General features: G+C 41.9%; 1 protein-coding gene across 1 annotated transcript in view; it reads right to left on the bottom strand.

Annotated features, from left to right (window-relative positions):
- MGAM (maltase-glucoamylase) overlaps nucleotides 1-21,799 on the bottom strand; it is a 155,239-nt gene that overhangs the window by 25,879 nt on the left and 107,561 nt on the right. The window contains exons 20-36 of the mRNA XM_082473191.1: nucleotides 21,202-21,356; nucleotides 19,104-19,188; nucleotides 17,775-17,831; nucleotides 17,119-17,243; nucleotides 14,401-14,489; nucleotides 13,685-13,734; nucleotides 13,088-13,255; nucleotides 11,400-11,552; nucleotides 10,010-10,210; nucleotides 7,728-7,882; nucleotides 6,459-6,627; nucleotides 6,085-6,181; nucleotides 5,108-5,220; nucleotides 3,843-3,968; nucleotides 2,564-2,692; nucleotides 2,205-2,315; nucleotides 1,844-1,906 (exon numbers count right to left, since the gene is read on the bottom strand). Of these exons, the coding sequence (XP_082329317.1) occupies nucleotides 1,844-1,906; nucleotides 2,205-2,315; nucleotides 2,564-2,692; nucleotides 3,843-3,968; nucleotides 5,108-5,220; nucleotides 6,085-6,181; nucleotides 6,459-6,627; nucleotides 7,728-7,882; nucleotides 10,010-10,210; nucleotides 11,400-11,552; nucleotides 13,088-13,255; nucleotides 13,685-13,734; nucleotides 14,401-14,489; nucleotides 17,119-17,243; nucleotides 17,775-17,831; nucleotides 19,104-19,188; nucleotides 21,202-21,356 (2,046 nt within the window). The remainder of the gene's footprint in view (nucleotides 1-1,843; nucleotides 1,907-2,204; nucleotides 2,316-2,563; nucleotides 2,693-3,842; nucleotides 3,969-5,107; nucleotides 5,221-6,084; nucleotides 6,182-6,458; nucleotides 6,628-7,727; nucleotides 7,883-10,009; nucleotides 10,211-11,399; nucleotides 11,553-13,087; nucleotides 13,256-13,684; nucleotides 13,735-14,400; nucleotides 14,490-17,118; nucleotides 17,244-17,774; nucleotides 17,832-19,103; nucleotides 19,189-21,201; nucleotides 21,357-21,799) is intronic.

Here is a 21,799-nt window from a genome sequence, read left to right as displayed (position 1 = left end):
ACCTGAACAGACAAATTTCCAAAGAAGGCATACAAACGGCCAACAGGTACATGAAAAGGTTCTCAGCATCACTAATCATCAAGGAAATGCAAATCAAAACCACAATGATCATCTGTTAGGACAGCTTTTATGAAAAAGATGAGAGATAACAAGTGTTGGCAAGGATGTGAAGAAAAGGGAACCCTTGTGCACTGCTGGGGGGAATGTAAATTGGTACAGCCACTACAGAAAATACTGGGTTAGCAAAAAACTTCGTTAGGGTTTTTCCATAAGATGTTACGGAAAAACCAGAACAAACTTTTGGGCCAACCCAATAGTATGGCGTTCCCTCAAAAAATTAAAAATAGAACTACTGTATGATCCAGCAATTCTACTTCTGGGTATATATCCTGAAGGAAGCGAAATCAGCATCTTGAAGAGATATCTGTACTCCCATGTTCATTGCAGCATTTATTCACAATAGCCAAGATGTTGAAGTAACCTAAGTGTCTGTCCACAGATGAATGGATAAAGAACGTGTGGTGTCTATACATACGATGGAATATTATTCAGCTATGAGAAAGAAGGAAAACCTGCCATTTGCAACAACATGGATAAACCTAGAAGGCATTATTCTAAGTGAAATAAGCCAGACAGAGAAAGACAAATTCTGTATGATCTCACTTATATGTGGAATCTGAGAAAAAAAAAAAAAAGTTGAACTCATAGAAACAGAGCATAGAGTGGTGATTACCGGGTGCCAGGGGGTGGGGGAAATGAGGAGATGCTGGTCAAAGGTTGCAAGCCTTCATTTATAAGATGAATACGTTTCTGAGACTAATGTACAACATGGTGATTGTCCTTAATAATACTGTATCGTATACTTAAAAGTTGCTAAGAGAGTAGATCTTAAACATTCTTACCACACAGTACACAAATGGCAACTATGTGAAATGATGGATGCGTTACTTAACCTGATTCTCATAATCATTTCATGATATATATGTATATCAAATTATCACATTGTACACTTTACATATATACAATTTTATTTGTCAATTATACGCCATTAAGCTGGCGGAAAATACTAAAAACTAAATAAATAAAGTCAAGGAGCCCATGACCCTGAACTTCTCTGGTGGATTCCTATGTCCATGTGGGCTGCCTGGACCATGAAACTTCAAGTGATCTTCTGTGAGAAGCAACAGAGATCACAGCAAGCTAGGTTCTCTCCCTTGGGTCCTCATCTGAGATCCATTACAAGTAAGAACCTGTTCCCAGGAGAGTGCAAGTTTTAACATATGGCTGGAAACTGGAAGATAAGATCAAAGTTGGGAAACCCAAGGAAAGATGGGGGGATTTATAAGAGAGAAGATGGAAAAGCCTGTCCATGAAAAAAAAGAGGTACAGAGAAAATTACCCAATCACTAAAGACAGTGGTGGGAGACTGTTTAAAAGAGATACACAAGGCAAATACAACAATAATGAAAACAACAATAAATACACTAATTCAGACAAAAGGCACTGTTTCTTCGAGGTATCATTCAGCGGAAATTTCATGGATGTTTGCAATCTGACAGCCTTGGATTGGAAATCACCACTCTGTCACCTAAAACCATGGACACAAGTAATTTAAGTTCTCTGAGTCTTAGTTATGCAAAGTATAATAATATCTACCTCCCAACTGGGGCAAAATATTGCATGTAAAGTGACTGGCACACAGACAGACACACAGGACATGTTCCCTACCTAAGTTTCCTCATCTCGCGCCCATGCCCATGCCATGGGGATGTCCAGTATCCTAAGTATGGCTGCACCTTCCTGGCAACCCTGATTTCACCCAACATCCATACAGGCCCTTTACCTCCACTTGACTTTCCCAGTCTAGAGAACTGTTGATAACAATATCAGGAAAATCAGGCCAGACCTGTGAAGAGAAAAATGTTTAAAAGCAATGCACTAGATAATTTCTCTTATATAGCATTTCCTAAGAAACTATAAACTATGCCCTAGAGGTGATCATTTGATTTTCTTGTAGGGTTGATCTAAAGAAAAGTGGATCTCACAATGCACATACATTCCTTTAAAATTCCTTAACAGTGGTGACAAATACTGATGGAGAAAATGACAACTTCTGACCTCAGAGTCCAAACAGAAAAGAAAAAAAAAAAATGTACAGACACACTAACAGTGTGGGGATTAGTGGATCACTGCTCAGAGCATACCTTTCCCCAGACAATGCTTCCATCATTCGGATCTTTGATGAAGACGTCGTCCTCCACACCCCGCGTGAAAGGGGGATAGGGCTTTGTCTCGTTGCCAGAAATGGCTGGGTCCTGAAATCAAAGCACAGGTCAGCTGAGAAAACCAGAGCCAGGGTAGAAAAATGGAGAAGTCTTCAAAAGCGGAGGCATCAGCTTCCACCTGAGCTGTAGAGCTTCTGTGAATCCAGGGAAATACACTTTTCTTATTGAACCTCAACTTCTCTACTCATAGCATGGAAGAAAACACAAGTACAAAGCTTTCTCCACCAAATCCCATTCACTCTTCCAAACAGACTCCGCCCGTTCACACGGGGACTGACCAGAATGAGGATGACCCGCATCCCGTCGGCCTTCATTCGAGCAATCAGAGCTGGAAGCCCCTCAAACTTGGGGCTGAGAGTGAAGTCCAGCTGCCGCTCCAGGTAGTCGATGTCCGCGTACTGCACGTCCTGGAGGAGGACAAAGGAACCTTGCAAAAGCCCAGGCTCCACGTGAGAACAGCGCTCCACTAACCAATGGTGAATTTCAGTCGGCATCTTTTTGATTCTTTCAAATCCCACCTCTGTGATTTGTTAGGTATTAGGTTCTGGGAAATTCACCTAATTTTCAAATTTTGAGTCGTAAAATAGAAAAAAACTAAATTTGCACAAAATAGGATGATAATGCCGAACTGGCAAGGCTGTGGAGATAAATGAAAGCAGCAGATGAAAGTGCTTTGTGAAGGGCCAGTATAAGGAGCGACTGTGGTTACCACCCCCATCCCCAGAGGCTGCCCCTGGTATCAGTGGCTCAGAAAAAATAACATAATGTAAACTACCCGGTACTTATACAACATGGATAGTAAGCCCATTAAAACAAAACAAACAAAAGCACCTGTAATTGCTTTGGAATAACTAATCCTGGGGGTTATCAGACACAGCTTTCTTATTAAGAATAAAATATTGCATGCTATACTTTCCGTTAGTAGGAACAATCGTAAACAATAGAAAAATCAATAGAATAAAATTAAGTATGTAAATGGTTTATGGGACCAATTCTCTGATTAGTGGACCTCTCTCATCTTCAAGTGAAGGCGGAGTTTGTTTCCATAATTATTTCCTCTGGAAACCAGTCCCAAGATCCCTACATTCAACCAGGAATTAGCTCAAAGCTGTGGGAACACTGGGCTGCAGTGCCAGCAAAGCGTTGGAACTGAGGTTATATCTACACACACAGTGGTCTGACTGAATTTGGGTCAATTTCTTTTAACTAAGCAAAGCTGCTCTCTGGGCAACATTTTTACGGTAGCAAGAATGTTTTTGACTAGATGTTGTGAAGTCATGTGAAAGAAACGGAAGCATGATCTAGCAGAAAGAGCCCTCAGGCTGACGCAATGCCCCCCTCCTTTGGCAAATCACTGTGACTCTTCAAGTTGGGGACAATGACACCCGCCCCCCTTATATTACTACTGGGCAGGGGTGAGGCTGAGTGTGATACTGTATGAGAAAGTACTTTGTAATTTTATAGAACCTGATAAAAATCAGACAATCTAATCCAGATACAGAGACAAGGGTTGGCCATGCGGCCCCAGAGCCAGTACCCCACAGACTGACAACGCACATAGGGTATCTGGGCAGCCACCATCTCATCGTACAAGCTACCAATCTCAGCGTCGTTCTTGTATCCATAGCGACACAGCTGAAACCCCAAGGACCAGTAAGGAACCATCACTGGCCGACCAATCAACTAGAAAATAAACAGAAAATTTAGTCCTTAAAAAGAAGAATCTGGGTTAAAGTTGTACACAAAGTAATAAGAATATTTTTCCAGTGTCCCCAGTCAGATAATCAACAAATTCAAATCCAGAGAGAAACTAAGAGGATGCAGAGCCACTGAGATAACTTGGAGAAAGCTTCCTGCCGGACTTGACCTCTCTCCCTAGGAGTTTTGGAAAACCTGATTTTACTCTGATTCCTAGTGGCAGACCAGCTTACTGGTTAAGAACACGAAATTCAGAAGCAAAATACCAAAATGCCTGGGTAACCATACGGGATCCAGTCTCTGCTGGCTACGTGACTCTGGGCAAAAGTGAAATAACCTCTTCTATATCTGTTTCTTCACTTGTAAATTGAGGATAATAATATATTTGTTTCATAGTGTTTTTGTGAAGACTGAATGAGTTAACGTATATAAAGTGCTCTGACATGCAACAAGTAATATATCAGTGACATATAGTAAGTTTTATGTCTGTGTTTGTTGCTGCTGCCAAAGCAACTGTTGGGACCACTATGACCACAACCACTACCACAACCCTCACCACCACAATCACCACCCTCACTGCCACCACTCTCACTGCCACCACCATCACCGCCATCATCACCACCACCACCATCACCACCATCGCCACTATTACCACTGTCACTGCCACCACCCTCACTGCCACCACCACCATTACTACCATCACCATCATCACCACCACCATTACTACCATCGCCATCATCACCACAACAACCCTCACCACCACAATCACCACCCTCACTGCCACCACCATCATCACCACCACCACCATCACCACCATTGCCACAATCACCACCCTCACTGACACCACCATCGTCACCACCATCATCACCACCACCACCATCACCACCATCGCCACTATTACCACTGTCACTGCCAACTACCACCAGTGGCACCACTACTATTGATACTTCTGCTATTCTGCAATGCCCTGAGAGGCTACGAATATAACGGTTATCAGGATGTAGTTATTGTTCCTTATTCTATAGCCTACCTGTCTCCCAGAAAGACCAAAAATTCTAGTTATCATCTAAGAACTACAGAATGTGCTGTATAAATACTTGGTAACCAGTTGAATTCCCTCCTACCTCAGTGTACTGCTGAGTGACAAGCTCTGGAGTTGGTCCCAAGAAGACATAGAAGTCCAGAATTCCTCCTGTGGTACGGTATGTCAAGGCAGGCAAGGGCTGGAATGTCACATCTGGAAATGTAGGAAAATACCAATCAATGTGGAAACCTTCAAGTGAGAAATTACCCCTGAAATTCATACATTCTCCCTCTTCCTATGCCTCCTTATTGTAGCGTACTGAGAGAAGGTATTTTGTACTATACCTACACAGAATTTAAAAAGTTAAGTGAAGGTCTGCAGGGTAATCTGCGCCTGGATTTTCTTCCCTTTCATGCACTTATTACCTTATTATATGTTTTGTCCTTCTGCTCTTTAAAAATTGTTATTATCATTTTTATTTCAGAATAGTTTAAAACTTACAAGAAGTTGCAAAAGTAGCACTAAGAGTTCTCTTGGACAATTCACCCAGCTTCCCCCAATGACAACTTCTTACATAACCATTGTACATTGTCAAAACCAGGAAACTGATGTTGATACAATACTATTAGCTCAGATAGAGGGCATATTCAGATTTCACCAGTTTTCACAAGCATGCTTTTTAACCCCACTTCCTGATTTTCCACCCCCTTTCCAATATACCACGCAACTTTTCTTTACACCCTCGTACCCCCAGAGCGAGTGCTCTGACCCACGGCTTCATCACTAATTCAAATTATATTAGTGGCTCCCACTGGCTGACCTCCAGGATACTTGGGACTTGCTTGGTTTTGCTACCCCTTCTTACGTTGTTTATGCCAAATAAGAGTTAATTCTTATTACTACACGCTACTGAACTGAAATAAACAGAAAGGCTAAAGAGAATGAAGAAAAAAAATAAAAAGCACTCTCCACAAGATAATAATTTTGACTTCAGGGGCAACATGATCAAACACATTCTAAAGTCCCTCAAGGATGACTGATTCACAAAAATAAGGGGAGATGCCAGCATCATCTTACCCATGGCGTTGCTGTTTAGCAGGAGCACCCCATGGGCATTGCCATCCTCCTCCAGTGCCATGTAGTATGGGTGGACACCATAGGAATTCTTCTTGTACTGGGAGAGTCATGGGGAGAAGTGGCAGGAGGTTAGAAGACAAAGGGTGAAAAAAGACAAGAGATTGAGAACGAAACTCAACAAATTGATTGGTAAGGTGTGTCTAGTCTTCTCTGTGAAATAAACACATAAGAAACAAGGAAACCCAAGAATTGGCCCACTTGCCTAAAAGCAGAATGTGACCATCCAAGTTGAGTGTTGGAAAGATGAAACATGAAGCATACACAGTGTGGGTGGACAGAGGCAAAGACACAGATCCCAAATGCTCTGCCCTTACCCCCGGGGGTTGGTCTCGGGAAAACATTCCCCACGTGTTCCAGTTCAAGTCTCTTCGAAAGGCTGTGTGCTCAGTTTCCCCAAAGCCATAGAGGTACTGGGAGGGGAGGCGCGTGGAGATGCGGATGAACATGTCGTTGAAGGTGAAGCCAAGGAGCTGAGAGTCCCAACTGCAACACAAAAGGGTTATGTGTGCAAAAGAAACGGGCTGTTCTAATAGCTTCAAGCAACTGACTTCTCAGGGAAATTGAACTCTTGATTTCCTCCTCCCACCCAGAACCCCCTGTTGACCTCCCACACAAAACATAAAGTCTATACGATTAAGATAATCATAGACTCCCTTGCTATCCAAGCCCAGGAGCCAGTTCTTTCTTCTGTTTTCCTCTATCACTACCTCCTTCTAGTGGTCCCTCCAGAATGCCAAATCCAATCTGTCTCACCATCTCAGCTGCCACCACTTCACAGCAGGCCTAGTTTCCACCCTTGCCCCACTATAGTCCATTTTCTACACAGCATCCAGAATGATTATTTTTTAAGCATCGCACATCATGTCAAGCCCTGTTTGCAATTCTTCAGTGATTCTCATTGAAACATCTTGTGACGTCTTCAAAGCCATTCCTGATCTCAAGCCACCTGGACCCCAGCCTCATCTCCCCCCACTCACCTCCTTACTTACGATACTACTGCCACCACATTGGACTTTTTTCCCCTTAATAAGGCAAGTTTGCTCCTGTTTCTTGGTCTGTGCACTGACTACGCAATTTGCTTGAAGTGCTCTCACTCCTCCCCCATCTCCATGGGGGAGGCTGCATCTGCTCATCCAGGTCCTACTTCAAATGTCACCTCCTTGGAGAGACCGCCTCTGACCACAGTATCAAAAGCAGTAACCCCCCGATAATTATCAATTACCCTGTTCTTTTTCCTGCATAGCGGTTGTCACTATCTAAACCTCTACATATTTTAACTTAAATTATTTTTGTTATTTCCTTAGTATTTTCTGTCATAAAAAGAGAGAGCTCATCTTCTATAACCACGTACTATGGAGAAGGCACCTCATAAACATTTGTTGAATGAATCCCTAGGTACCTGCAGCTGCCTCAGGAATTATTCCCAGGGCACTAAAGATTTCTCATAAGAACAGAAGGAAATCACTTGTTCATGAATCTGGAAATGGACAGTGTGTTGCTATGAGCAGTATATCTCCAAGGACAATGGACCTGGCAATGATACAGGTAATCATCAATTCCAAGTCAGACTAAGAGCCATTTACATTACACTGCCTGTACTCTTCCGGCGAATTTCAATCCCAAAAGGATTCTTCTTAATGAGGACATCATAGAGTCGACTCTCAGAGGTGCTCGATGGAACCCTGGGTATGTTGAGAGGGACTGGAACTTCATACCGGTTGTTGTTGGGATCATAAATCTAGGACCAGAGGAAATAGATTTTAGGCAAGTATAGTTGTCTTGAAACCTATACTCTTAGAAGAAACTTGATGTCTTTGACAAAGAGTCTGAACGCTACATTTGTCTTCTTTAAGCTCATGATACTGGAAATTTAATCAACAAATCAAAGAACAATGTCACATTTACCACCTTGATCTGAGTCCGTCATATCTCATTTTTTTTTTTTTTTTTAAAGAAATTCACGTTCTTTTATTTATTTATTTATTTATTTATGACTGTGCTGAGTCTTCGTTTCTGTGCGAGGGCTTTCTCTAGTTGCGGCAAGTGGGGACCACTCTTCATCGCGGTGCGCGGGCCTCTCACTATCGCGGCCTCTCTTGTTGCGGAGCACAGGCTCCAGACGCGCAGGCTCAGTAATTGTGGCTCACGGGCCCAGTTGCTCCGTGGCATGTGGGATCTTCCCAGACCAGGGCTCGAACCCGTGTTCCCTGCATTGGCAGGCAGATTCTCAACCACTGCGCCACCAGGGAAGCCCCCCATATCTCATTTTTAAAGCCTGTATTACAGAAACACATTCCTTTGATATTGGTTCTACCTTGGGAAATCAGTCTGGAATTTATGAATATATTCTTTATTACTACTTTGTGTGTGGTGTGTGCGTGTGTGAGTGTATGTGAATACCTGAAAACATTTCTGAACTGAAAAAAAAAATCCCCCCCAAAAAACGTGAACTCTACTTGATTAAAATAATCATAGATGTCCTTGTTAAAAATGGGGTCTAAATTGATTCACTGAGTACCTACTATATTCTTACCTGATACTGTACTAGACACAAGGATCACTAAACTGAGTAAGACACAGTTATTGCTTTTAAGAAGTCCACATACTAATGGAAAGTGAAAGAGAGGTGCCCACACTACCTGAGTGATACGTGTTAATGTAGAGCTATACAGAAGTATTGTGAGGTTATAGGAAAGGAAATGCCTAACAATGTTTCTGGAAGACTGAGACAGTTTCATGAGGGAAAAGGCTGAGTCTTAAAAAGGTTTTCAGTCATTAAACAAGCACAGAATGAAAATCAAGTGCTTCCTGGCAGAGACATAAATGCAAAGGCACAGAGAATTAAAAGAAAGAGGCAAATATTTTGAGAGGCTACTATATAATCAGGAGGTAGAATAGGAAAGAATTAAACCTGGAAACTTGATCAAGTTAATTTATTTCAAACCCATTAGGCGCCTACCACATGCCAGTGTTAGAGTGAGGATAGCAAGATAAAATAGTATCATCCCGACATTAGAAGATGTGAAAGAGCTCATCGTCCAGGTTGATATCAGATTGTCAAGAACATTTCAAGCAATGCCACACTGGCCTGAGTCTTTCATCTACTCTCTCAATAAACTTTTGAGAACTTACTATCTCCTAAGCTTTGTGTTACATTTCAGGAGCACAGAGATGAAGGGACAAATTCCTGTCCTTGAGAAACTTACAATTCAATAGTGAAAAAGATATCAAAAACAGCCCATCTCTTGTCCTGAGGTGTAATTAAATCATGGGAGAGAAAGAGATCAGTACACTCTTGTAGGTATTTCATGTACCCCAAATTCAGTGTTCAGAACTGAACTCATCATTTTATTTTGCCTAAGCTCAAACCTTTTCAGTTTTCCCATCACAGTTAATGTCACCACCATCCATATAGAGACACAAGCTAGAAACATGGTAATCGTCTTGATGCTTCTCTCTCCCTCATAGACTACTTGTAATTAATCACCAGATCCCATAATGCTACTTCTCATTCTCTCGAAGATGTCCACTTCTCCATCTCCTTTCTGTACCTGGTTTAAGCTCAGTCCCTCATCTGGATTTCCTAACTGGTAGCCTCCTAACTTGTCTCTCCTTTTTCACTCTTGTCCTCCTAACCACTTTCCTTACAGTAGACACAGTAATCGTTTCAAAGGGCAATTTAGAACAGGTGTCACTGTTCCATCAATGGTCTCCAATTACTCTTAGGATAATGATCTAGCATATTGTAGCATGGCTAACTTAGAAGAGCAGACTGATTTCAGGGTTCTGTAACCTTGACTAGCAAATAATAATGGAAGTGAAACGTGCCAAGTAAGTACTTGACACGTATACTGTAAACACATACCTTAAACTGCAGCATGTTATCCTTATGGTAGGTCACATTCAGACGGAGGGAGTTCACGGGTACGGAGGGCAAAGAGTAGGCATACGGAGAAGACTTTAAGGAGAGGACAGCTGTGGCCCCATGTAAGTCATACTGAACATCACTGACAGAGTATAGATCATTGACAAAATAGCAAGAAGGGACTCCAGGAGAACCGGATACCTGAAAAGTAAAGCCAAATCCAGCTCAGCATGAGTTCTAAGATTATCAAATATAAAGGGGCTAGAAAAGGCAATTTGCAGGCAGATAAAGATAAAACCAGTCATTTTTTTATATACTCTTTGGTAGTGACGTAAGTTTTCATTCCTGGTCTCCATGTAAAATATTTGTAAAAAAAATTCCCACTCCCATCCCTACCTATTCTTCATATCCAGATAAAAACTCAGGTTACTTTGGAAGTCTGTCCTTTCTATGGATTTTAAGTAGTGATATAGGCACTGGTGCTATGCTTGTGAAAGTGTAGAGGATTTTACAAAATTACAATGAGGTACCACCTCACACTGTGAGGAATGGCCTCACAGGAATGGCCATCATTAAAAAGTCTACAAATAACAAATGCTGGAGAGGGTATGAAGAAAAGGGAACCCTCCTACACTGTTGGTGGGAATGTAAATTGGTGCGGCCACTGTGGAAAACAGTATGGAGGTTCCTCAAAAAACTAAAAATAGAGTTGACATATGATCCAGCAATCCCACTCCTGGGCATATAACCAGACAAAACTACAATTCAAAAAGATACACGCACCCCTATGTTCATAGCTGCACTATTCACAATAGCCAGGACATAGAAACAGCCTAAATGTCCATCAACAGATGAATGGATAAAGATGTGGTACATATATAAAATGGAATACTACACAGCCATAAAAAAGACTGAAATAATGCCATTTGCAGCAACATCGATGCACCCAGGGATTATCGTACTGAGTGAAGTCAGACAGAGAAAGACAAATACCATATGATATCACCTATATGTGGAATCTAAACTATGACACAAATGAACCTATCTACAAAACAGAAACAGAGTCACAGACATAAAGAACAGACTTGCGGTTGCCAAGGGGGAGGGGGGTGGGGAAGGGATGGATTGGGAGTTTGGGGCTAGCAGATGCAAGCTGTTATATAGAAGATGGATAAACAACAAGGTCCTACTCTATAGCACAGGGAACTATATTCAATATCCTGTGATAAACCATAATGGAAAAGAATATAAAGAAGATTGTATATATGTATAACTGAATCGCTTTTCTGTATAGCAGAAATTAACACAACATTGTAAATAAACTATACTTCAATTTAAACAAAAAAGAGTAGAGGATTTTAATGTACATTAACACCGTCACTATGGTTACCTCCCAGACACAGCCCCGGGCAGTACAGTTTTCTGCAGAAGCACCGTTCTCATCAGGATAACAGTCTATTTTTTCTGCATCCCTTATCTTCACATCCCACTCCACCGTGTATATTCCTCCCAGGACAAGATCAATTTCTGTGATAAGGGCCACCTGTAAGAATGGGAAAGTATCAAGCAAATGTATCCTCTTGCACTGTGTATCCTTGCACTGTGGCTAAGTGCAAGTCCACTGGCCAAGTATTTCTTTCTTGATTTAAGGGCCTGCCCCTCCCTTCCCTTCACCTTCACCTTTCCCTTTTTCTTCCAGCTTCTTCTTCTTTGTTTATTTTTATTTGTTCTCTAACAAGGCTAGAGTGACTGGAATTAAGCCACCATTTCCAAACACAAGAGAAGAAAAGACCTCAACCCTGACAACCTTGAGCCACTGAACCAATGCCAGCAACTGACCACTTCCTAAACATCCAATCCCATAGGGAAAAAAAATCCCAATTTGTTTAAACTACCATTTTGCTGAGTTTCCTGTCACTTGCAGCTGAACAAATCTCGACCAGATGTACCATCTTTCAAGGTCCAGCTCTAGCCCTGATGTCTCCAAAGGTTTGCTCAATGACTCCGTTAAGCTTTGAACATGAAATTGGGCAGAATATACATTAACATTTCCTAGAGGTAGGGTTGGGTTGACTGTCCCCTTCCCAATAGTTTCATGTGTTTCTCCACCACCTAAATTCAAACAATAAAAGAGTTCCTTTGGTTGTATATTTATTAACATATTTATCAAACATTTGATTAGTTTATCTTTATATGTGCATCTTTCAAATGGCTTGCACTTTGCTGTACACACAACCAGCCATGTAATGCTTTATTTCTAACTTTATAACGTCTGCATCCTCAATGTATGTCGTGAGGACAAAATGTCAAATGCAACCAATATATCATTATAGTAGAAGATTAGATTTACTTATTTTCTCCAAACTTGGACAGCGCCTCACAAACCACGCTGACCCAGCAGCTGCCAAACCCGGATCATCTGGAGCACCTGTAGCAAGGAGTGTTGGGGGGAAAGGATTCCTCATAACACTAAGATTTCAGAGGAGCTGATTACAGCCTATCCAGGAACTTCAGGCCTCATTAAAAGTGAGGAAAAATTATTTTATTATTATCACCTAACCAAGTGAGTAGCCATTAGCTAAGCTTATCCAATTCTTTGACTTAAAATATTTCCTAAAAATGTATGTGTTGGAGTGAGAATCTATATAGCCCAATACAGTAAAAAAAAAAAAAAAAAAAAGCACCTCGAAATTTTAATTAATGGGAATCCCACCTCCCGCCTCAACCATTCTGGCATCAATCAATCAGCAGCTTTCAGACCCAGTTTTCCTCTAATCCTGTTCCCGACACTCCTGACTTTGCTCTTCTTCTGTTCCAGTCAGAGGACAGAAGACTGAGGGACAGATAAGGGAATAAAGATAAAGGACCAGTATACCTCCTCCCATGTCTCAGCAGCTCCTTTGTTAATCCCAGCTCTGGCCCACTCTTTATTTTTTTTCTGTCCTAACCCTCTGACTCCCCACCCCAGTCTTCAGAGTGTGCTCTGGTCCTTCAGAAACCCATGCAACCTTGGCAGCAAGGAACATCATAAGCGATGAAGAATTCTTTACAAACTATCTCAACAAAATGGGCTTTTACCTGGAGGTTAGAATCATAAGTGACATTAGGAGAAACTTGAATTTCGACACCATTGTGTTTCACTGTAACATTGGTAGGTTCCTGGGTCCCAAGGATTTTAATCTCTTTAAATGCTAAATTATTGGGGTCTGTGTAGGTTGATTGCAAAATCTTCACATCCAGGCGGTTCTGCAACACAGTTAAGTACAAAGATGTGCCTTAAATACACAGATTCTCAAATCACTCCAATACTTCATCCTAGACCGGATACTCAAAACCGCTTCGAATGGCTCTTAGCTGTCTCTACTAATGTGTGCTCAAGTACAAACTTATTTTTCCCCTGAGGGGGGTGGAAAAAGGAGAGAGAGAGAAACATACATACAGAGAGAGAAATTTTTTAAAACTTCATTTAAAAAGACTGCTTTGATTTATCCATATCATTGCCTCTTTTTACTAACATGAATGATTCAATTATTAGGTGTTCAGTCATAAACTGAAATGTGGTCACCTATTGTCATAAATGAAGCTACAAATATAATTACACACATACACAAACACATATGAGCTAATGGTCAGACAAAAGCTCACACTTAAGATTCATAAAAATATACTACTCACTTGGGTGACGGAGAACTCACATAAGAGGTAAACTTTATTGGCCACAGTATCTGAAAGTGAGATTAAAACAAATCAGACTCTGGCCTGCCCACCACAGAAAGACAGATTTCATCCTGGCACTCCTTGAAGCTACATGTTGAGAATGACAAGATTAGAGAGAGAGTTTCCAAGGCCAAGACACTGTTTTCCCTTTTCCTTCCTACCTTAACCTTGAAAAGGTTCCCTTCCAAGTGCTTCCAAGGCATATGCCTCAAGTGAAGCTATTTCCTAAGCTTGAGCCACAAGAATCGTTAATGTATTGGAGACAGATTAAGAAGCATGGCTAGATTCGGGTGCACTAGAAAGGTGTCTTCTCACTGCCTGACTAGCACAGGTAGGTTTTACACATCATCCATGTTTGTTCATAAGTATTTGGAGGGAAGATGTGTGCACTGAATGGCAGAAACAGTCTAGCAAACATTTCTTTCAGGTGCCCTTTGATAATAAAATGAGAGCCTATATATGCAGCTGGCCAGTGGGAGAATTCTAAGAGGTAGAGATGTGTTTTCCTTCCACCTGTGGTCCAACTACCACTATTCCTGAACAGCACAACTGAAATCAAAATTCTTCTCTCGAGTGATTAATGTTCCTGGGCCTGGTGAGATTTCTCCCACCGCTGAATGACCAGCAGGAGTAACTCGAAGATGCAGGTTTGGAAACAGCAACATTGTGCTCACCTTTCGTTTCCCCATCATCCCAGAAAAGTTCGCCTTTTGCTTCTTTGTTGTCATCCAGGGCAATGATAAGACCAAGAGGGTTCCTTCGACTGTGAGAAACAAGATTTATGTGAGAGGCAAAGACTTGAGGCTCAAAGAATTTTGCTAAATGAGCTGTGAAGGATTCTATCAGATTTCAAATGGGACAGGTTACTAGCAGCAGACGGCTCTGCTTTTCTTCAGGCACAAAGGCAAAATCAACAGGGGCATCACTTTCTAGAATGGGTAATGTCACAGGTGAGAGCATCACTCCAAACATTAGCAATAAACATCTATGAAGGAGGCAAGAATTTAATCACCAGAATCACTGCAATAGCTGCAATAAAACCTGCTGATGCTATTATTATTTTGAATACAGACTATTAGAAGAGAAAGAAATCCGAGACAGTAATTGGTTCAGCCTAATCATTTTACAGCTGACACATGCAGGAGAAGTATTAACTGCAGTCAGGGGGATATATTTGTTCCCTGCCTAAGAACCACGTTGACTCAGAAAGCAAGAAAATACAATAAGGTCCATCTATATATTGGCAATTTTCCTAATTTGATTATTTATTATTAGTTCATTTCGAGAGAGAAAAAGAAAACATTCTAATTATCTGCTTTATAACTCAGAATATAAAACAGAAAACACTACTCAAAAGAGGCTGAAATAGATGCACATAGAGAAAGAAGGAGCAACTGCATTTAAATCTCTCCTTATTTCGCCCCTCCTCTAGACCGCCTCCCGATTTCCTACTCTTGTTGTATCCCTCACACCCCCTATTATATTCTTTCATAGGTCAGCCTTCCACTGCGCCCTGTGCAAGCCAGGTTCCAATGTCAACAAAATCACCTGCTTTCACTTAACATGCATGTACTGAGTAGCTTTCATTGCTAGGAAGTCTAAGAGATACAAAAACAAAGAGAACAGAACTACATTGATGACCTTAAATATCGTAAGAAAGATTAAACATATTCACCAAATAGTCAAAACAGAAAGTAAAGAGTGGCACAAAAGTTAAAACCCTTACAGGAGTCCACAATGACACCTCGAGTGGTATGGTGGCCTAGATATTCCGGAGGACACTGCATACTCTTAAGGACTCACCCACTGAAATACTACTTGGCCTTAGATAAATTAAACACATGATCCTTGAAGGGTGCTAATGTGAAACCCAAGTTGACAGCAGTCCTGGCTTACAACCAAAGAGCAGGCTAATCATCTCTGGGGGAATGAGACGTATTTGGATCCTTGAGATCACCACATTTGAAAAACCAAAAAATTACTAAATACACGAGGTAACAAGCCAACATGAAAGAAAGTTGGCAAAAACAACTAACAATAGATTTAGATTCCACTAAGGATTTTAGATAATAGAATTTTCAGTTACAAAGTATAGAATAACTATGACTGAAATACTTAACAATATTAAAGGAAAAAAAGTATTAAAAAATGACCAGAAAGTTGGAAGTGGCAGCACATCCTCTGCTGGAATTGTTGGGGAAGATTTCTCGCAGATGAAATCAGAGTGTAATTCGGGAGATGATTAAGAATGTATCAGGCATAGAATGCTGAAAAGGGTAATAGGTGCTGAAGGCCACATGCAGGGAAACAGACGAGTATGTTTGGAGAATAACAAGATCTTTGGCATGGCTGTCCTACAGGTGTGTATTAAGGTGTGTCAGGAGACACAGGTTAACTTGAAACCAGATTATGACTGGCCTTGAACGACCTACTAATGATAGAATTTAGACTTTAACCTGGGAAGCAACAAATTGAGATCTTCACTTTGGAAAGACAATTTTGGTATCAGTGTGCAGAACAGCATGAAGTTGATTAGTTAGAGAAAAAGAAACCAGGTGGTATTTGGATATATAAGTATTTTCCATCAGTATCACAAAAGTTTAAATTTGAAAAATTATGGCAGTAAGGAAGGTTCAAAAGAAAAAGATTTCTAACCTCCAAAAAACTCCATCTATTAAAAGCAAATAAGCTAATAGATTTAGAGACACAGATGTGAATGTGTGCCTCTTTAGTACAGATGGAGTCTATAATTTGAGCATCAAAGAATTATCAAGGAGAAATGAGTGACATGAAGGAGATTTGAAGTGCACAGAAGTAATTTTTGAACCCCATTTTGCATCACAAGAAAGAAATGGCTCAGTGGGAAGAAAGAAACAGGAAATTGAGATTATAGGGGAGTGGAAAGTGGACCCCACTCCCTAGAAATGAGAATGAAGAGTCGAGTGCATAGCATGGTAGTATGATGGTCTGATCAAGGCAGGTGGAGTGATCAACAGACCCGTTTGCCTGGAATTGAGATGTTTCCCAAAACATGAGACTTTCAGGGCTAAAACTGACATATTCCTAGGAAAACTAGGAAGGTTCACCACCCTCGCAGTCAGTATGTTTCGAGGGGAAAGTCGGGGGGTTAAGGAAGGACAGGATTAAGGTCTTTCAAAATCCATTTGGATGCAGCTCTAAATCACAGCTTCCCCAGAAGAGGCCCACAGAAATCCAGGGAACAGAGTTTGATGACCACACACACACACACTCACACGCACACATACATACGTGCCCTTCCTCCCCACATTCCACGTAATGCTTCAGCATCTTCTCCATGGGCAACAGATGGGAACAGGAACAACTAGGTTTGTCAGCCTCCCCCTTAAAGGAAACTCCCAGCCATGCTATACCTGGCCACAGTGGTTGTGGCTGGCTGCTGTGTGGGGAAGATGTAGCCTCCTCGAAGGTGAAGTCCAATTTTGTCTCCAGGAAGTTCCATCTCCACTTTTTGCTTCCTCCATTTCACTCGGCCCCCCTGACGCACGTAGACAAACACATTGACATGAGCACATCACCGCTACCTCTTAACCACACGCGGAGTTATCTCCAGCTCCTTCCTTCTCCCACCTAGTTGAATTGCTATCTAGTCAGGCATCAAGCAAGAAAAGGGAAAGAATTTAAGAACAACGGGTTTTGTGATCAGCTGGGGGCTTGGGGAACATGTATCACGCTGAGGCTATTTGACATACATTATACAAACTGATAGTTTTCTGAACAAGAATCTCACTTATAACCAGGCTCAAATTGTCCATCGGCCCCAATATTTGCCCATGAGACATTCTACTTCCGTCTTTATCTTGCTGCTGAATAAAGTATATGAAAGTATCTTTTTCAGATTTCATCATGACTGATGTCGAGTGACTTAGTCTCACTTTATTGACTCTGCTATGAAATCACTGCAAACACGACAGAAACATTCCTCAGTGCATGGATAGATGTTTCTGTCTACCCAGACGTATCTTGTCTATGCAGCTTGAAGAGTTTAAGAAAAGTCAGAGCTACTTACAGTCTCATAGTCATACCAGACGGCATCAGGCACATATGCTGTCACTTTCTCTGCACCCTGAAATTAAAACAAACTATTGTCCTTTATGGCCCAGCCTCTGAAGGGGATAAAACTTCTTAATCACATACTGAGAATGCATAAATGGCCTTTCTTTTCTCTACCAACTTGTGCTTTTCTTCTAACAGAGGCAATAACCTTGCCACTCAAAGAAAAATCCCAGATGGAACCATATTAGGAATAATAATCATAATATTGAAATAGGTGTTGTGGTAAAAATTCCAGCTTTAGAGTCACAGAAGCAGATGTGATGACAGCGAGGCAGGGAGACAGAACAAGGAATGCGGGCAGCCTCTAGAAGGTGGAAGAGGCAAGGAAATGGATTTCTCCCTTAGAGCCCCAGAAGCAACCGGCCCCACCAACATGGTGATTTTAGCCCAGTGAGACCCATTTTGGGCTTCCGACTTCCAGAAATGTTAAGATAATAGATTTTTGTTGCTACGAGCCACTGCATTTGTGGTAATTTGTTATAGCAGCAATAGGAAACTAAGACAGCCTCTCTAGACACAAACCAGACCAGTTAGCAGAGTCAACTGCAGCCAGGTGGAAAACAGGAAGGACACTATGGTGCATAGAAGTGATGAAACAAGAACCAGGAAAATCTGGGACTCCCTTCACTGGTTGAGAGGCAAGTTCTGCTTGGAGGAAAGGACGTATCAAGAGAAGTGCCATGAGACATCAGTGCTGTGAAGCTGGGCTTGGCAGAGAGGGCAGGGCTGGAGGGTGGGATTTTGAATAATTAAAAAAAAAATTCCAGCTTTACACTGCGTACCTCATTTAATCTTCCCAATAGCCTCCAGTGATACATACTATTATTATCTCATCTTACAGCTGAGGAAGCAGCACATAATTTCCCCCAGACGGCACTGGTACCAAGTGGCAGAGACAACAAACACACCCAGATCACCCTGACCTTAGAGTGAGTGCTGGGTCACTGCTCCCTCATGCCTCTGCATCCTGGAACAAGTCATGATCTGCTATGAGAATCTGACAACACATAGGACAATTCTTAAACCCAGAGTCACCCGTAGATACTTCTATACTGATTGGAAACTTGGTCAAGGACAGAAGACTTCTAGAGACAAAAATGTATACCCATCAGATATCCATCTTCCCCAAACTCCAACACACCATCTTCAAGGCTGCCCCAGCCACAGATGTTGGAAATGGGTTTGGAACAGAAAGAGGACAAATGGTTCCAAGAAGTGAGGAGTCTGGAGTTAGCAGGAGCAAGAGCAGAGACCACCAGTGTGTCTCGGTGGGAGCACTTGCCTCAGCCAGAACCGGAGTGATGAGGAGGCCGGGCCCCCATAAAAACTGTTGGTGCACATCCCAAGTGTTGCTGTCCTCGTAGAACCTAGAGACCAGAGAAATGTGCAATGACATTTGGGCCAGTGCTTTCTGGCAGCTCTCCCCCAAGCCTGTCTAAAACTTGCAGGCTCCCTGCCTGGGGCAAATTCCCAAAATTATTCCGTGACACCTATTCAATCCCCGGCTCCCTACTCCTGCAGGCAGATCCACTTTCCCTAGCCCCTGCACCCTCCTATTCTTTCCCCAATTTGGACAGAAGTTCTTATTTCAGTACCTCTATGCTAGGCAGGTTCCAGGCTATAATTCTATTTGTCATGTCCCCCTTAAAAAAATAAGTAAAACAAGCAAGACATTTTAAAACTTCAGCTGACTACCCAAAAGGAACTAGATCTGATCACCCAAAAAAAGCAGACAAAAACTTTACTCTTTTCTCTTTTAGGATACCTACCTTTTAATAGAGAATTCTGGAAGATAGCAAGAACTTACCCACAATAATGAATATACAATATATATTATAATAATATATGCCTGAGGGCCTAAAATGTCAGACACAGAAGGGAATTAACTGTATTTTGATTTTGACAAGAAAAAGTCTCTTCTTTCGTAGACTATAAAACTATTGTGTTAATTTTTAATAAGCGAGACCTGGGTTACTTTTTTCTTTTTCTATGATATGACCAATATAGACCTCAAAGATGCCCCCATTGATGACCAGCAAGTATATCCTCCAATATCCAGGCACTTTGGCTTTCAGAATATCTGTGCCCAAAACTGTTAGAATGAATTCACTTTAAAAGCCAACCAATAAAACTGGTTGAATTCCATGTCCCGATTGAGGCTTTTATCTACATAGCATCAAACATAGTTCAATCTAATATCTCTATTTTCATGCTGTTTTTTGCATCATGTACACAGAGCATTACTGTTCCCACTGTTCAAGCCCTGAGGAATGCTACCAAAGGCATGAGGGACTGGGGCAGGGTCCCCGCCTAAATCACAGCCTCCGTCTCAAACCAGTTCCATACACTTCCCAGCACCGTCTTCAATCCTCGGGTTTCTAAACAAGGCTTCAGGCTCCTTATTCTGCCAGGGCCAGTCATGAGAAAGCAAACCCCACTGCAGAGCTACTCACTGCAGCCACCAGAGGGTCCCACAGCATTAGCTAGGAAGCGAGGACACACCCTCTCCTACTACAAATCTCCACCAAGCTTAAATTTCCCCGGTGCCTCACAGCAGCTTCCCCGAGATTCCAGCCCCGAAACAGGATTGCCTGGAAACCCCAGAGCTATCTGCCGGCTAATATAGAGGCATCAGTTCTACTAAGTGGCCAGCTTTAAGGAAAGTCTCTTAAGTGTTCTTTTTTTAGTCAAATTAGAGATATTCATTGGCTGACAATAAAAATTCTGCATTCAGGAAATCCTCCATACTATTCTTATTAGTATGTAAATGACAGGCTCATTCCTAGAGCCTGAACATGGTGCATTACAAAAGCGAACATCAGGTTCAAGCTATCAAATCCTTTAAATTAAGGCTAAAGAAACTAAGGATGAAAGAACTTAAATGATTTGTCTCAGGTATAGAGTTAGTTGGTGGAACAAAGACCCCAAATTCCACAACTTTTAGTCTAGTTCTCTCCCCAAAAGGGAACAGGCTATAATACTTAAATATACCTAAAATAGTACATAGGCAGCAATAGCCTTGCAAATACCAACTCGTTATTCAAGTTAAAAAAATATATCTGAGTAACTGTTTGGATTGTTTTAATTTTCACTCATTTTTTTAAAAAATATTTGTTTATTCATTTAGGCTGCTGCCGGTCTTAGTTGCAGCTCACGGGATCTTCGTTGCGGCATGCAGACTCCTAGTTGAGAACTCTTGGTTTCGGCATGCATGCAGGATCTAGTTCCCCGACCAGGGATTGAACCCAGGCCCCCTTCATTGGGAGCACAGAGTCTTACCCGCTGGACCACCAGGGAAGTCCCTTCACTCTTATATTTGATGATACAGTCAATGTCACCCAGTTACATTAACAAAATTCCTTTGGGCTAGGTGAACTTACTCATGCAGAAGGGGCCTGGCCACCGTGTCCCCCTGGCTGTGAGCACGGTAGAAGAGGGTGTAGAGATAGGGCAATAGAGCATAGCGGATGGTAAGGTAGTGCCTGGAGGAATTCAACAGCAGAGAGTCAGCTCCAAAGGAGGCAGGATCCTGGGCCTGGGAAGAAACAAGAGGTTGCAACTGACACCTGGTTACAAACAAGAAGAGCCTCTGGAGATATCAGACCCCATTCATCACAACCAAGAGTTTTGTTCCTGCAAGGCCTGGGGCCTCCCTTGCAAACTTCGCCTCTGAGCAGCAGGGTTGGGCAAAGGGAGATCATTCCACCAAGTGAAGTGGCCACTCTTCCCCCTGCACTGCACCCCTATTCTATGGGCGCTCTCAGCAGACTGCCATTTAAATAACTTTGCAGTACTTCCTCGTTCGATTCTCACTACCAAGTGAGCAGTGCAAATAAAGTGTACAGAGGTTTGATCGAAAACCTTCACAGACTTGCCATTTCCTTGACTGCCGCGGTAGAAATAGCAGGGGTTGTGTCGGCAGGGCATTTTAATGGTGCACCATGAGTCCTGGTTAATTGCAAACGGTGGTCCCAATTA

This window comes from Balaenoptera physalus (assembly GCF_965194825.1).
Source record: "Balaenoptera physalus genome assembly, chromosome: 8".
NCBI classification, from domain to species: Eukaryota; Metazoa; Chordata; class Mammalia; order Artiodactyla; family Balaenopteridae; genus Balaenoptera; species Balaenoptera physalus.
The sequence above is the reverse complement of the archived record's forward strand: the minus strand, read 5'-3'. Positions and strand labels throughout refer to the sequence as shown.